The sequence below is a fragment of the Ips typographus genome, linkage group LG2 (assembly GCF_016097725.1).
Source record: "Ips typographus isolate SLU linkage group LG2, UJ_Ityp_2.0, whole genome shotgun sequence".
Taxonomy (NCBI): domain Eukaryota; kingdom Metazoa; phylum Arthropoda; class Insecta; order Coleoptera; family Curculionidae; genus Ips; species Ips typographus.
Window position 1 is genome coordinate 24511262 of NC_138423.1, and position 18206 is coordinate 24529467.

The window sequence follows — 18206 nt, forward strand, 5'->3', positions numbered from 1 at the left end:
CATTTTCAAAATAATTCTTAGGGTCTTTGGTAATTTTAAAATATTTTTAGAAGTTAATCTCATTATCAATTAGTCTATATGGGACTAATACTAAAATTAGAAATTACTGATATGATTTCAAAACAGAAAAAAATATAATTAATTACCCTGAGACTTTGGTATAATTCCAACTGTTTAAAGCATTAAATCAACCACATAAATCAGTTTTTTTTTTCGTTAATATACTAGAGTAGTTTATCATTCCAGTCTAACGTATTATTAACACAGTTCATTCATTTGACTTTTATCGGACATAACGATAGAAACTTTCTTCGGTAACTTTTCACGTGACTGCAGCTGATAGCTTCAAAGTCTCTGCGAAACTAGAAACTTTAAAGCAAGTTGCTTATACGTAGACCTCAAGGGATATACTCGTGTTTGTTTTAGATATGTTTATGTTTAAAGCTTTTAAAGTTTATTTTATATTTTGGTGGATCCAATCCACTTGTTGTCATAACTAGTTTGCTGCTCATACATTTTAAAAAGGTTATTAGTGTATGAACATTTCTCAGCAACTTTTTGAATCCAAAATGAACGTAAAAGTTACTGACTATTATTAGCATTTTTGTTAATATACAATATCACGGGATGCACGTATTTGCAATTGAAATGTAGTCGGCATATATCACCACCGATAAATCAACAACAATTAAATTCCCGGAAAACCATAAAGTTAAAAATAAATAAAAGCTCCCATTAATTTATACAATAACCCTCAAAATTGCTTCAACGTGCAGGCATTATCGTAAACTACGAATAACCGTTTACCAAATTTATTATTTGTTGATTTTATACGTTCTATTTGAAATATACCCTAAAACAAATAATAGTAGGTATTAAAACTGCTTTACATATACCGAAAATTGAGCGCACTTCCAGCACAACTAATGCCATTAAATATTCAGTTAATGAGATTTTCTTGTATGCAGATTGTTCTAAGCAGGCTCGGAGGAATTTTAAGCAAGGAATTCCGCTAAATTCTTGCATTGTCGAGATGCGGAAAACTGGTTAAGCAATTTACAATGGGACACAAAGTTTTGTAAGCGCCAAGTAATTCTACTTTCAGGTTACGTACTCCTTTAATACTTGCGAAGAAGTTAATGTTTACAGAAATAATACCGTTCCGCTGTGTTGTTCTTTTGTGAAAACAGTTTTAAATGTGTTTCCGAAAGTTCTAACTAAATCGCATATTTGGGTAAACTTTCTGCTGAGAACAAGCTTCAAAGGCTATTACAAAGACATTGTAATTATTACTATTCGTTTTGTATAAATAGTCGAAAAGAATATGTATTTTGTATATTTTAAATACGAAAGGTGTACGCGTCAAAATTTGTAGATATGACTTTTATGTCAAAAATTAAGTTAAAAGAACAGAAGAAAACAAAGACATCAGATTAAAAAAAGAAAAGGAAAAAAGTACAAAAGCACCACAGTTTAACGACAAAAATATTTTTCTACAGGATTAAAAGAAGAAGGGAGAGAAGACCATAAGAAAAAAAAAGGCACCAAAATTAGATACATTATTTTTTTTTGTCAAAAAATTATTTTCAGTCAGATGGCAGAAAGATGTACGGGATTAAAAGAATAAGAGAATTGAAATGAGAGCAGAAAAAGAGAAAAAAAAAGGATATAACATTTGCGCCAAATATGGTAGTTTACTAGATTAAAAAAGAAGAATAATTGAAGTGAGAAAAGAACGTAAAAAGCGTAAAAATTAGAAAATATAACTTTTACGCCAAAAACGATTTTTTTCTGTCAGATTAAAAGAAGAGATGAAAAGAAAAAGAAAATGCAATAAAAGTGAAAAGAGAGAATACAATTTTTGGGTCAAAAATGGTAGTTTTACCTCGATTTTACCAAACTACATGAAGAAGAATATATTTTTAGCACAAAAAAAGTTTCTTCTATCAGATAAGAGGACAAGAATTTAAAAAAGAAGAAAAAATTACAAAAAAGTTGGGCAATTGAATTTCTTTGTCAAAAATACTATTTGTACCAGATTAACCACCCGGTTGTACTTTAAGCCAAGCTTATAAGTTAACTGTAGTTTAAACTTTGAACTTTTTCTAACTCGACTAGCAGTAAAAGTATTAATGAAGAAATTTTAAAACAGTCACCTTTAATTAACAGACTTAATTATCTGATTATAAAGCTCTTGTATTATATTCGGTACAAAATTTAACGGTGTTGGCACGACAATAAATATACGGCAAAATTAAGCGTGTTTCCTAGCAATATTTTAGGCTCCTATAGCTGGGGCTTAATAAGTATTGCTGCAAAGTTATGGTAATTAGCCTAATGCCTGCAGAATTGCTAAACGCCAGGCACAAGTCTGGAGAAATTTTATTGGCAACACGCTACAAATAAATCGACTTTTTAGATGAATAAAGAAACAGTTTTTTACACGAATTAATTAATAAAAAACCTAAAAAAGAAAAGTTTTCTCCTGCTAGAATAAATTATGTAATTTAAGTAATATGAGGAATTTTTTTATTAATCCTGGTCTACCATGGACATAATTTAAAACCCTATTTTATTATGTATGGAAAGTGATATTTTTTACGCATGCAAGAAACGATGACGATGAGTTTCTCAAACATAAAATAAACACGCTAACTAGCTCCTGGGCCCTAAAATCTATTTCGTCCCCATTTTCCGGCCATTTTTCAGGAACGAGTCAATCTGCCAATTTGCGTAGCACGTACCTTTTTTCGAGAGGACTAACAACGCAAAATTCCATTTCTCTTTCCGGTGTGCCAGTTTTTTTAACCCGGAAAAAATAATAGCCCAAATGGATTGGCCCCCGCTTGCCAGGTAAACGCTAAAATAATAACCTTTTATCCAATTGAAATGGAAATGGTGTTATGTATAATTATGCTGAATAATGCAAACTGAATAATCAAAAATTAATGATCGTTATTAAAAATCGTTATTTTTGATTCAGGTTTAAATATGAACGTGGAAAATTGGAATTCATTATTAAAATATTTCAGGTAACTGCAAGGTATTTTCGTATAATTTCCGGTCAGAATAAAACTGGATCGTTTAAAAAACTGGGTCTATGCAAAAGTGGGTAATTTTGTCAAAGTGTTGAAATAAGTGCAGGATATTTAATGCTGTACCCTCGCTATAAATACGTTTCTAGGCGTAATGCAGAGCTGTTCAAGTAAATTACAGGTATTACAAAGAACGACTGCAATGTCAAGTGTGTAACGGAGTAATACAAATTTAATGGGGTATAAAGCAGATTTAGCGGATTTGCGACGAGATTTAACTAGTTTAAACCACTGTATAAGTTTATAGTTATTTATGGGGGATTGTCTCTGTATTTTCGTAAAAAAACATGAAATTTTTTAGAGGAATTGAGACTTTGGTTTCAAAATGTGTATTTAGTTTACATTAAGTTTCTATATAGTAGTTAGAAAGTACAACAAAATTAAAAATTAATATTTGGACAGCAATAATTACGTAATATTAATATTGTTTCAAAACTCCTAACCGTCATCGATCTAATAGATACTGTTGTTGATGTATATCTAGAAATTTTGAAAAACTTTATTTAAAAAATGTTTTACTTATAAATCAAATTTCATATTACGTTTAAACTGTTTTTATAACAAATAACTAAGTGTGCTTTATTATCATAATAACTGAAAAAATATGTGACGTATACTATTATACCATTAGGGCAACAAATCCATTTTTTGCATACATTTTGTTCTTTACATTATATTTTGAATTTAAAAATATCAGTCTAAAGGTAAAAACTGTCACGTGACGGTAAGGATGATATTTTAACTTTAAAAATAGTCACATGTCGTAAATAGTCACGTAACCCATCAGAATTAGGTTTTGACGTTAAACAAACTCAAGTAAACTTGTTGAATTTAAATTTGTTGATTGAAAAGAGTCATGTGACGTTAAAAATATCAGTTTAAACTGAAAAACGGTCACGTGACTTTATGCATTCGATTGATGAGATTGAAAATAGTCCTGACCATTGTTACTTTAAAAAAAACTCACGTGACTTAACATGCTGGAAATGATCAGTAAACATTTTGACACATTCAATTAATTTTGATTGATTGTCATTTACCAATTTTTACAAATTTTTATTTAAATTTTCTAAATCCGGTACTGCTGTCTGTTGCACTAATTCACTTACAATGTTGCCAAACGTCAAATTTTGTGTAAATCAGCATTCTTTATGGTTTATTAACATCACTAATAACAAAAATTTACAACATTTTTTTTTTGGTACATAAGTCTCGCCTCTACTAAATCTTATGAGATACATCACTTTTACTCCACTCTACTTAAGAAGGACGGAACATAAATAAAATTTCACGCCTTAGTATATCAAAAACGCTCTTTTTTTGCTCTTTGAGGATATAAATTTGTAAGCCATGACAACTTGGTTAATGAAGACATAGAAGCTCCAAAATACTTGATACCCAGTTATTACGAGGAAAAGCTTTTCTGGAAATTATTTATTTTTACATTTTCAAAATATGTTGACCAAAAATTCATGTGAAATTGAAATTAAATGTGAAATTGAAATTAAATGTGAATGAAATATGTTCTCCAATTAATCATTGATAAATCCCACGAAGCTCTTCACACTGCGGACATTATTGAAAAACTCGTTTGTCAGAAATTTATACGAGGGTCAATTAAATTTAGTAGTATTCGCTTTGTTTGAATACAAATTGGTAGCTTTTATTGCGTTTATTTGAATGATAAAACTATATTTTTTTGTCGATCGTTTTGCTATTAATTACTCCGAAATCGAGTGCGCGTTTTTAATTATTGACGATTTAGTTTTTCAACAAATATTAAAATAAACCATTTTTTTTTTACTTTACGTGTTTGTTATTAAAAGTTCGAATGTTTTTGTTGGAAGAGGATAACGTGGAATAAGTAGCTAAAATTGATATGCCAATTTACTTGTAAGTGTAGAAAATGTTTCCAAATGTGGTTAACAAGATGAGATGAAAAAGTACACATTTTTTGGTTAAAGTCTCTTTCCTACAAAACAATTTTTGTTGTTGAACACGTGTGAAGAATAATACTTTTAGAATAATTTTAGCATTACATTTTAATGTTAAGACAACACCTAAATAAAATCCTTAGTTGAAATTCATATTGAAGCGTAATTTCTCCTCTTTCCAGAAGCACAGGCGGAGATTCAAGGTGCTCCAGAACTATACATTCGCGCAGGTTCGCTCCTGAAGCTGATCTGCACGTTAAAACACTCTACCGAACCTCCCGAGTTCGTTTTCTGGTATCACGAACAAAGAATGATCAAATACGACCCGGGAATTTCAGTGAAAGAAGGCAGAAGCTCCAGTATTTTACACCTGCAAGATGTGGAGAAGAGCCACGACGGAAATTACACGTGCAGCCCCAGCAACGCTATTCCAGCTTCCATTAATGTTCACGTATTAAATGCTACAGCAGGTGAGAATTTTGCAAATTTTGTTTACCTTTTATAAGTATACAGTGTGTCTAAAACAGTCTAGCTCATTAATTTCTAAAGGTTTCTCCCTTCTTAAGTATAATTTTGAATTTTCAAATGGCACTATAATCTCTGTTATAGCCTTTCTAACCTATTTTTTTTTTTGTATTACTAATAACTTGGTATTATTATACCTTTTTTTGCCATTTTTAAAATATGTGATTAATAGAATTGGAAACGTCTGAATTATATTAAAAAAAAAATTATCATAAAATATTTTTTTCTATACTTCTACTATTCAAATTTAAACATGAATAAAATAAAAATAAAGTTTGGTAATTTCAAGGAAATCCGTTCGAAGACAACGAAAAATTATGAATTTTGTAATTGTACTTTTAAAAATTTTAGCGACAAAACCGTACCAATAACCAATCAACTTTTATACGTCAATAGAAAGCTTATTTCATTGGCTATCCATTGACATATAAAACTCTACTAAAAATGATGCAAATGATTGAGTTATTCAAGAGTGAATGTAATGGTGTAAATAAACGAGTTATTGGAGATTGAACAGAAGGATGCACAAAATTTGTCAACTTTGACGCCCTCTAGCGGCCAAACCGTCCAACTTATTAACCTAAGCTCATTTCATTGTCTATCCATTGACGTATAAAACTCTACCAAAAATAGTGCAATTAAGAGAGTTTTTGAGGATTTTGAGAGAAAATTTGGTCAACGTTTTCGCCATCTAGCGGCCAAACGGTAATACTAACCAATCAACATTTATACGTCAATGGAAAGGTTATTTTATTGACTGTCCATCGACATATAAAAGTATATACAAATGGTTACAAATACGCGTGTTGTGTACGGTTTAGTGACAGGGTGCAGCAGAAGCACGTTTTGACTGGTTAAGGGCTACTTTTACCCTGAAAAAGTAGGAAAACAGGGTTACGTGACCTACTAGGTCTACTACGATGTAACGCTTATAAATTTCGTGAAAAAGTGTTTCTGCAAATGACAATTTTCGTAAGGGTCAAATTTGCCTGAAACACCGCCACTATCCTAATGAGTATTGCGTTATGTTGGCCACTTAGTGCAAGCGAAAACCGACTTTAATGATTTTATTTCTACAGTATTTTTGCTGTGGCTTTAGATTTGACAATCATTGCATTGTGTTAGGTTTGTATCAAATAACAAGGCCATATCTGCCCGATTTAAAAAAAATCCCTCAAAAATATTAAGAGTGGTAACAGTCAAGGAAAATATTTTGTCAACTTTGGAGCTCTCTGGTGGCCATATTGTTGGAAAGCCCATTTTATTGGCTGTCCATTGACCCATAAAAGTCTGCAAATAAAGGAGTTATTTGACAATAAAGACAGTTCTGACAGCTTACTAACAGCATACTAACTTACCTTAATTTTGAACAGACTTTTTGTCCTTTTTTAGAACTGTTTTTTTGAGTCCATTTTTTTATCACTATATCATATATTTTGAGCCTTTTCTGCACCCATTCTTAGAATAAACCTTGTTTTACCTGGACAAATACAAAAATCAAGAAAAAATCTTTTTCTGATAGGTGTAACTTAAAATTGTTTTAGAGATTGAAAATATCAAGTTTTACATAAAATGGTAAATATCTCAGAAACAAATACAGATAGGTTAGGTTATACATATTACACAAAATATGTCTAGAATTTGACTTGAAAACCAAAAATGCAAAAATATACAGGATGTCCCATTTAAAATAAGCAGCCGTTGTTATCTACTTCGGGGGAAATTGTTGCATGCAAATTTCCTTGTTTGCGTGTATTTTTTAATAAAAAAAGTTTTTTAGACTCTCCAGTAATTTAGAAAATTATATTGTTAGGAATTACTGGGCATTACAAGGAATTAGTGTACAAAATTTTACTCAGTGGTTTACCCCTCGCTGAGTAACAGATAAGCAGAAAATGGCCGCTTATAATCACCCATATTTTTCTGACATATTGCAATATGTCAAAAAAGTATAGTATAGTATATAGGTATAAATATAAAGTTATATAAAGTTTGCTTACACAGGAAAAAAAATATGAACAAAATTTTGAAAAGTAATCTCGTACTTTTTTTTCTGGTCGATTTGTATGATACTCGGTCTGACACACACAATTTGGTTAGACTTTACACTTTTATGGATCTTCTGTAATCTAACAACTGACTAACATAAAAGCACAAGAAATATTATTTTCTCTTTTACCCTCACTAATTCTCAAATAAATATTTTTTTAGAAAAAAAGAGAGCATCCATTCCGACATGCAATTCTAATGCCATTAATGCAAAGATCAATTAACGTAAAAGCAAAGGCACATTTTCAACCCTTACAATGTAAAGTCATTATGCTAAAGTGGAAGGCCGGGCTTTTGCGTTCACAATAAAATCTTTATATTCTGAAACTGAGGACGTCCAAATGAAAGTCGTTACGAGTTTATCGGACTGTTTCATTCGTTCCTAATAAAACGAACCGAATTAATGTGGGAGTTAAAAGGCGAAGCTATTTTTCGATACAGTGCCAATAAATACAGATGTCACACAGTTACAATTTTACTATGCCATTTTTTTTGCGACAGCCTGTATAATCAAATATAATGTGACTGCATTAGGCTTTGCCTCAAAATTTCATTTCACACGGATAACTTCTTTCTTTCTTCCTTTTTATTTTGTAATATAAAAACCAATCAAAAAAAAGATAATCTAAAGCGCAAAAATAACCACTTGGAATACTTGATTGGTATTCAAAATTGTTTAATACTGAACTCAATTTACATTTACACGCAAAACCGAAAATAATGTTAATTGCACAAACAAAATTTTTGCCCTCACTCATTCTCACCGTGTTTTCTTTGAGCCGGAATTGAATCCAAATTCGCCATGTACCGTGTAAAATTAAAATTTAATAATAATCCGACCCTTTCTGGTGGGACTCATTATAATTTCTAATATCAATTTTATATAACGTTTCTGAAAAAATATTTTCGTAACGGATTTTATTTACATGTTATAAATATTAAAGGTGGGTTGCCGTCGAGATTGGTCCTCTCGGAGGTCTGGATTTGTTTTTGGGGAGTTTTTATTTGACGAAATAATGTCGGTCTGTTTATTATCACAACCTGGGGATGTGGTAAAATTGCCCGAAAACCTGATCGTTGAATTATTTATTGGAAAGGACCCACTGTATTTTTATCAATAATTGTTCAGAATATTTAAATCGGTTGCATGACTTTGTTATTGTTAGAAATTTAGTAGAAATATTGTATTGCATAGAAGTATGTGCAAAATGAGCAAAATATTGACTAAAGTAAAACGAAAAAATTGGAGATAGCTTGAAAATGATTCTCTTTTGTCACTCTCGTTTCTCCATCCTATAATTCATCATTTTTTACATTTAGAATTCAATTTTTAGAAATCACATTCTGATTAGAGAAAAGTTTTATCAAAAGTAATATCACCACAACCTTAAATAAGCGTAGAACCCTTATTTTAACTTTAAACACATTTTTTCTCTCTCCATTTCTATACGCCATTGAAAACCCATAAAAAAACATCACAAAAGCAATATTTCCTCGCATTTTAAAAGAACTTGAATTAAATAAGTCCTTAAGGGATTAGAATATTGTCTGTTATTTTACCAAAAACAAAAGTAATAACGCGGATAGAAGATTAGATTTATATGAAAAAATGGAACATGGAATTCGACAAAATTATGAAAATAGGGATGTTTTATTTGAAAAACTTGACATTTTGCCCTTTTTAGAACCGACTTTTTGTGGTCAGTTTGTGGTTTTACAGCTTATGGAGATAATTTTGACGATTGTCATATTTAAAAATAACTTAAAATGAAGTCAGAAACACACAACCAAATGTTATAAATGCCAAAAATGTACTGATAATGGTATAAAATGCATTCAACCAAAGTCAAACTGATTTTCTTATTTTTCGAGTATGTTTCATGGTTTTGTACCTCTATGGCATGGAGTTTGACAGTTTCCAGGTTTAGGACAGAACTATAACTGACGGTCAAATGTCATAACTGACAAAATTCCACTCTCAAAGCTATAAAATACCTGTTGTCATATTTAAAAATTGACAAAATTCAAATTAGAAACTGACAACCAAACGTTACAAATGCCAAAAATGCGCTGAAGAAGGTAAAAAATGCATTCAACCAAAGTCACACTGATTTTGTTACTTTTCAAGTATATTTTGTTGTTTTGTACCTCCATGGCATTGAATTTGACAGTTTACAGGTTTTGGACCGAACTATAATTGACGGCCAAATATCATAACTGTCAAAATTCAACTCAAAAAGATTAATACTACGTTTAGTAGGTACTTATGCTGAATTTCCAAGTGTGGTGGTTTTACAGCTTTTTCAGGTATTTGACGATTGTCATTTTTAAAAATAGACTAAAATTAAGTGAGAAACAGACAACCAAGTGTTATAAATGCCAAAAATGCATTGATGAAAGTATAAAATGCATTCAACCAGAGTCAAACTAGTTTTGTTACTTTTTAAGTATGGTTTGTTGTTTTGTACCTCCATGGCATTAAATTTGACACTTTCCAGGTTTAGGACAGAACTGTAACTGACGACCAAATGTCATAACTGTCAAAATTCAACTCATAAAGATATAAAATACGTTTGGTAGGTACTGTTTATACTGAATTTACGAGTGTGGTGGTTTTACAGCTTTTTCAGGAATTTTACGATTGTCATATTTAGAAATTGACTAAAATTTAGTGAGAAACAGACAACGAAGTGTTATAAATGCCAAAAATGCATTGATGAAAGTATAAAATGCATTCAACCAGAGTCAAACTAGTTTTGTTACTTTTTAAGTATGGTTTGTTGTTTTGTACCTCCATGGCATTAAATTTGGCACTTTCCAGGTTTAGGACAGAACTGTAACTGACGACCAAATGTCATAACTGTCAAAATTCAACTCATAAAGATATAAAATACGTTTGGTAGGTACAGTTTACACTGAATTTACGAGTGTGGTAGTTTTACAGCTTTTTCAGGAATTTTACGATTGTCATATTTAGAAATTGACTAAAATTAAGTGAGAAACAGACAACCAAATGTTGTAAACGTCAAAAATGCATTCAACCAAAGTCAAACTGGTATTGTACCTATATGGGATTGAATTTGATTGTTTCCAGGTTTTTGTACAGAACTGTAACTGACGGTCAAATGTCACAACTGTCAAAATTCCACACACAATGCTATAAAGTTTCTTTGGTACTGTTTATACTGTTTTTGAAACTGTTTCATGATTAAGGAGAGGATTTTGACGGTTGCCATATTCAAAGATTACTTTTCAGTTTCTCAACCACGTCAAATAAAGTATTGAAATGGAAACATTATTAAACAACTTTTTTGTGTTGTGGAATTTTTAATTTTCAGGATAAATTCGATAAATTTTATGGACACTATTTTGTTTTTTGCGTCGTCAGAAAGCGCTTTTGACGATGTATTGATTTATATCTGTAGCACATTTCTAACCTGTACAAATTGAGTGCTCTGTTAAAAAAACAACAAAAATGATCTTTCAGCGGAAAAATTGTCAAATTTTACACTCAATTCTTAGTTAATTAGAGTCTGACTGAAATTCAGCACCTTTTAAATATATTCATAATTTTTGGATTCTTTATGAGAAAAACAAAGCGTTTGCTAACTAACTGACTTGTATTAAATTAAGCTGTATAAACAATATTTTAACTTTTTTTTGTCTGGTCCGCAACTTTGAATCGAACACAAAATCACCAAGTGTGCAATTTTGCCCCAACTTTCAAGAATCCAATAGAAACAAAAGGGTTTCGGATCAAAGGCTTACTCTTTCAAAACTATAACTAACAGAAAATTAAACTACCTTTTCATAAAGGCGAAAAGCTATTTCAGCGAAAAGTTATGTATAAGTAACAGTATTTCCGCAGCTAACAGTGAAATATTCCTGTTTGCCGAGCATATTTTCCTATATAATTCAAACAGATTTTCATTGTGAATGTACAAAAATCGTTTTGCGGCGAATGAGGAAATAAAACCGAGACAAAATGTGGGTGTTACTAAAAAGCAATTCCGTTTCCTGTAAAATCTTAAGTTTTAATATTACGAGCATCTCACTTACAAACATAATTTTATTAAAGCTGTGAACGTAAAACGAAAATAATTTGTGTGGTTGATAAAAAGGTTGCTCGAGGCGAAATTCTTTTTGAACTTTAATTGAAAGAGGTCGGAATTTGAATGTTATCTGTTTGAGCATTTATTTGAAACGTCTCAGCAGTGACTTTTACATTCATTTACCTCTAAAGAGAAATGTTATCGGGAAATGCAGTATCAGCACGTTTCACACTTTATATATCGGTCTAGTAAAACCAGAAAATGTTCAGCAATAAATGAAGCTGCCAAAGTTGTTAAGTCTAATGGTTTTCGGCAGCTAACCCATAGAAGTTTCCTATTTGGTTTGGATTAGGGAGTACATTTTTGGTCTAATGGTCGAAGCATTAAATAAATGATTTCTCTCATCCGAACGACATGAACGCCATTACGGTTTGCATCCAGATAATGCGGTAGAATTTCAAAGCAGAAAGTTTTTATTCAGATTTCCAAGTCGAAAACTTTATGTTTTGTTAAGTTCTCCGTTTACGTAGGGTACACATTTAATTAGGACATATACATAATTAACGCAGTCCCATCCAACCCTAGACCTTATCTTACGGCAGCCTAAGTAAATTTCTCCTTTCCCAATTTGCCGAAAATAGCAACAGTTTGCCAATAAATCTGCTCCCATTGTGCAATCTCTGTACATGTAGGTCTTAAGCTTTGTTAGGCTAATTGATTAACGTAAAGCTTAAACGGGAAGTTACTCGAATTTTACGTTGAGGGTCAAGCTAATTCCTGATGTTAGGAGCTTACCTGCAGTTTACATATTGGTTGGTAAGGTGCTTTGCAAGCCAAATAACGCCTGGTCCAGGTTAATCCTAATTTGGCGCCGAAATAGTTTGGATTTCAAATAAGCCTTAGAATACTGTGTTAACTGTATACCTATTTGAATATTTAACACAGAATTAGCAAATTCTAATAAAAGTTGTTTTTGTTAGGTACATACACATTCAAAATCATGCTTCAGTAATGTGGATCTTTCTAAAATAACTCTGACATTAAAAATCTAATTTTCTATGTGATGTAAAGCTTTACTAAGCACTTTATGCATTTTAAATTTTTGTCTAAAAATATTTTCGCTTTTTGACGTAGAAACAACGTGAACATCTGACATCGTATCAAAACATATAGAGCCCGCGTTGAGCTACGCTCCCGAATTAATTACAAAGCCTTCCGATAATTACAGAATAATCTAACTGTAATCTCTTTTATTTTCAGAAGAAAAGCCTGCAGCAATGCAACACGCCATCTCGACGAGAAGCTCAAGTTCGTCATTTCTGGTGCATTGCAGCTTGTTAATAGCGACAATGAGCTCGGCACTGACGACTACAGTATCGTGATGTAAATAGTGAACCAGGAACGCAGTCAGTCAAGTCTTCTGTTAGTTACTGATTTCCCATGGGATAATAATGTATGTCGAGTTTATTTTTCTGGTTCGCTGATGCCCGACTAAATCAGACCATAACTTAGATCTCAACTGAAGAATTCCACACAAGTGCAAAAAAATTACTATGCAATGGCTGAAAGTAGTGTGTTTAATCTATGACCAGCACGGTAATGATTAATGACACGAAAAATCAACTTAATGCAAATATTTGTCATAAAGTGAAAAAATGTCTGCAAAGAAAGTCACTTATGGTTCATTTTCTGCAAAGTGACCTAGGTAGTTTCAAAATAACGTATTTTTCAACGAATTTGAGAAGTCAGGCTTAAGCCAGTTCTGTTAAGTGGTATTTTAGAGAGAGACAGTCAGAGTTATATTTTGACGTTTAAACGAACTTTGTAGCTGTTCCAGTAATCTTGATATGAGCTGTCAAATTTGGACATGTTGGCTTGTTCAATCTACCCATTTGTAAAATAACGTAAAATAACTCAAGAACTGTACAGAAAATAACCAAAACTAATATAAACCAGAATAATGGTTTTTAGGAGAAAGATCCAAAAATCAGAAAATGTATGCACGTGAATATTATATTATATCAACTTTATACAAAGTGGTGCCCTCTCTATGTAGTTTCAAAATAACGTAATTTCCAATGAATTTGAGAAGATAGGCTTAAGCCAGTTCTGTTAAGTGGTATCATAGGGAGAGACAGTCAGAGATATATTTTGACGTTTAAACGAACTTTGTAGCTGTTCCAGTAATCTTGATATGAGTTGTCAAATTTGGACATTTTTGCTTGTTCAATCTACTCATTTGTAAAATAACGTAAAATAACTCAAGAACTGTACAGAAAACAACCAAAACTAACATAAGCCAAAACGATGATTTTTAGGAGAAAGATCCAAAAATCAGGAAAAATTTCAGAAAATTTATGCACGTGAAAAAAATATTATATCAACTTTATACAAAGTGGCGCCTTCTCTATGTAGTTTCAAAATAACATATTTTCCAATGAATTTGAGAAGATAGGCTTAAGCCAGTTCTGTTAAGTGGTATTTTAGGGAAACACAGTCAGAGATATATTTTGACGTTTAAACGAACTTTGTAGCTGTTCCAGTAATCTTGATATGAGCTGTCAAATTTGGACATTTTTGCTTGTTCAATTACTCATTTGTAAAATAACGTAAAATAACTCAAGAACTGTACAGAAAACAACCAAAACTAACATAAACCAAAATGATGATTTTTAGGAGAAAGATCCAAAAATCAGGAAAGATTTCAGAAAATTTATGCACGTGAAAAAAAGTATTATATCAACTTTATACAAAGTGGCGCCCTGTCTATGTAGTTTCAAAATAACGTATTTTCCAATGAATTTGAGAAGACAGGCTTAAGCCAGTTCTGTTAAGTGGTATTTTAGGGAGAGACAGTCAGAGGTATATTTTGACGTTTAAACGAACTTTGTAACTGTTCCAGTAATCTTGATATGAGCTGTCAAATTTGGACATGTTTGCTTGTTCAATCTACCCATTTGTAAAATAACTTAAGAACTGTACAGAAAACAACCAAAACTAACATACACCAAAATGATGATTTTTTGGAGAAAGATCCAAAAATCAAGAAAAATTTCAGAAAATGTATGCACGTGAATAATATATTATATCAACTTTATACAAAGTGGTGCCCTCTCGATGTAGTTTCAAAATAACGTATTTTCCAATGAATTTGAGAAGATACGCTTAAGCCAGTTCTGTTAAGTGGTATCATAGGGAGAGACAGTCAGAGATATATTTTGACGTTTAAACGAATTTTGTAGCTGTTCCAGTAATCCTGATATGAGCTGTCAAATTTGGACATTTTTGCTTGTTCATTCTACTCATTTGTAAAATAACTCAAGAACTGTACAGAAAACAACCAAAACTAACATAAGCCAAAACGATGATTTTTAGGAGAAAGATCCAAAAATCAGGAAAAATTTCAGAAAATTTATGCACGTGAAAAAAATATTATATCAACTATATGCAGTGGCGCCCTCTCTATGTAGTTTCAAAATAACGTATTTTCCAATGAATTTGAGAAGATAGGCTTAAGCCAGTTCTGTTAAGTGGTATTTTAGGGAAAGACAGTCAGAGATATATTTTGACGAACTTTGTAGCTGTTCCAGTAATCTTGATATGAGCTGTCAAATTTGGACATTTTTGCTTGTTCAATTACTCATTTGTAAAACAACATATGTATGCACGTGAATAATATATTATATCAACTTTATACAAAGTGGCGCCCTCTCTGTAGTTTCAAAATAACGAATTTTCCAACGGATTTTAGAAGACAGTCTTAAACCGGTTCTGTTGACAATAAGATAAGGCGATATGTTAAGATATTTCAGTGGGATTTGCTACAAATGTTTGTGCATGTTGGTTTCAAGGCTTAATATCCCAGTTATTGACAATGTATGCCAAAAAACTGTAAGCAGGTAAAAGAAAGCAGACGTTGTAAGGTACATTTTGACGTTTAAATGAATTTCATAGCTGTTATAGTAACCGTGATAAAGGCTGTCAAAGTTGGAAATTTCTGCTTATAAAAATCAGCCGAAGGAAACAGGAACACTCTCGGTATAACTCAATTTGAGTTACTTAGGACGACTTAGTTTAAACCAAATTTAACAAATCCAACAATTTTCTTCAGCTGTAATTTGAAATTATTGATTTAAAAAACCCTCAATCCGGCAAGTTCGTTGAACAGTCAAAAGTGCTGCCTGGAAGCCATACTCCAAATTTTGAGTTGTCATATTAAAACTGTAAGCATTTCACTGAATATAAATTGTCAAATTATTGCCTTATAGCCTTTTTTGAAGACGTAAAACTTCTTATTACTGTTTTTCAGTAGTCAAAGTAAAACCAGAAGGCTTCTTTCTTTGAATAGTCAAAAGTACTGCCTGAAAGCATTCCTTAAAACTCTGATGAGTTCTTATATTAATACTGTAAGCATTTTCAATGGTAAACTTGTCAAATTGAAGCTAGAAAACTTTACATTGAAGACAGTGTTTGTACTTGTCAAGTAGGTCCAGGGGACGTCATTTATTGTCTTTCGGTAGTCAAAATTATTACTGTCTTTAAATTATCAAATTAGGGTCTCAAGCCTTGTTCGTTTCTCTGAATTGTCAAAAAGCCTTCCTCAAGACCTGACATGGTCAAATCAGCACTTTAAACGCCTACAGATTGTCAAAATGTAGTAATCTTTTACTGGAGACAAAGCAAGCAGTTTTTCAAAATAAAAACAGAAGAAATTTGTATTTTCGTTTTAATCTGTCAAACTGAAGCTTTAAAGCTGTCTGTGAATTGTCAAATAAAAGCCTGAAGGCTTGTCAGTGTCTTTAAATTGTCAAATCAACACACGAAGGAAGTTTATGGGAACTTTCAGAGCAGAAGCATTATTACTGGCTTTAAGTTGTCGAATTGCGTTCTTGAAGCTAGTTTTTTTTAAAACAGTTTGACAGCTCGTAAATTGTTTTTGATTTTGACAGTGTCAGAATTGTCTTTAAATCTTCTACTAGAGTGTTTCTATAAATGTCAGCGGTTTCGTATTAGCAATTTTGACAGCTCTAGAGTTCTAATTTTGATTTCTAAGAACATTTTGAGAATTAAATGACATATGTAGTGTCACTGCCACTTCTCCTGGGACAGAGAGTACCCCTTTAATGAGAAAAAATTTCAGCACTAATGCAGTGGTAATTTAAGTGGTATTAAATCCACTAGTGAAAAATATTGACACAACAATATACTCTTCCATGGGTTAATAACATTCTGTTGCACTAGTGGGATGTATTACAACAAAATTGCGTAACTTAGAGTTTCGTAACGAATCATTACTGTGCTGGTAGTAGAAAAAAAAAGCTTACGCTAATTACGACTCGTAAATGGATAATCAATGTTTGTGCATTGAAATGTGAGTAAACGTTACCAACAGAGACAGTTTTGTTTAAAGTTGAATGAGTAAACAGCGTTTAAATTTTCTGCGGTCGGTTAATACAAACGCGTGATAAAACGCGTTTAACGTGTTTGAAATTTTCGTAAATCTGAATTTTAAATGTGCAATTGTTTATTCGAATTGAAACTGTTTTCATTTTGTTGGTCTGATTGCTGAAAGTGGATTTGGAAAATCTCTGGTCGGTTAGTGGACACTTATTGTAATTGTTTTAGAGAATTAGAAAATTAAACTTCTATTTTGTGATATTTCATAATAATTATTGCGTAAATACTATAGAGTGTACTAGCAATGTGAAAATCTTTTCAAATTGTTGTCAGGGGGTTTTCAAATTACTCTACCACTACTAAATTAAATAATCTATTTTAGGTAATGTCAATAATAATGATAACAATAATATTTAAATAATTAAAGAAAATTAGATACCAACTTCATTCCATATCGAGTAAATAATATCAGTATCAATTGTAAATCTGTACATATCAATAAGCTATGCAAAGCTGTGTAAGTATACCATGAATTTCTCAACCTACTATAATTATAAGTTATTTTTTCGGTCGTAATAATAAGTTAAAACAGCAGACAGGCATTGAACTGTTAATTAGAAAGAGTTTGGTTAATAAAGCTACAAATTCTGCCTGCTGTTTTTCCTACTTACGTATAGTTTAATGAATCCTAATTATGCCAAAATTCTTAATACATGTAAGTACTGTAATTTATTTTTGTGAAATATATAAGTGGTATATTGAGATTCTGTTTGTGTATTTAGTAATTTACCATCATCCCTTACACTTTCATCAATATTAAAAGATTAATACAATTTTGCTGTAGTTTGAAATTCAAACCCAAACATATTGCAAAACATACATTTTAAATTAATGGCCATTTATTTATACCTCTAAACTAAAATCATTTATTTCAGAACGGCTATTATTTTTAGTGTAATTTATTATTTATTGCTCGAAGGGATTTATAAATACTTAAAATTTAAAACTGATTTTCACTCAATGATTTATACGTCGTTCCAAAACAGAGGGTGGTAATTAATTAAAACATGCAAAAATAAATCATCCCACATACATTACTGTGATTAAGTAAACGAAAAACACACACAGTTATTTCAATTTTTAGTATTATTTCT

General features: G+C 31.4%; 1 protein-coding gene across 2 annotated transcripts in view; it reads left to right on the forward strand.

The window, feature by feature from the left end:
* LOC145724242 (lachesin-like) overlaps positions 1 to 17816 on the forward strand; it is a 47755-nt gene extending 29939 nt beyond the window's left edge. For both annotated transcript variants that reach the window (XM_081972403.1, XM_081972404.1), the window contains exons 5-6: positions 5212 to 5499; positions 12916 to 17816. In XM_081972403.1, the coding sequence (XP_081828529.1) occupies positions 5212 to 5499; positions 12916 to 13037 (410 nt within the window). In that variant the 3' untranslated portion in view covers positions 13038 to 17816. The remainder of the gene's footprint in view (positions 1 to 5211; positions 5500 to 12915) is intronic.
* Positions 17817 to 18206: the final 390 nt, after the last annotated feature.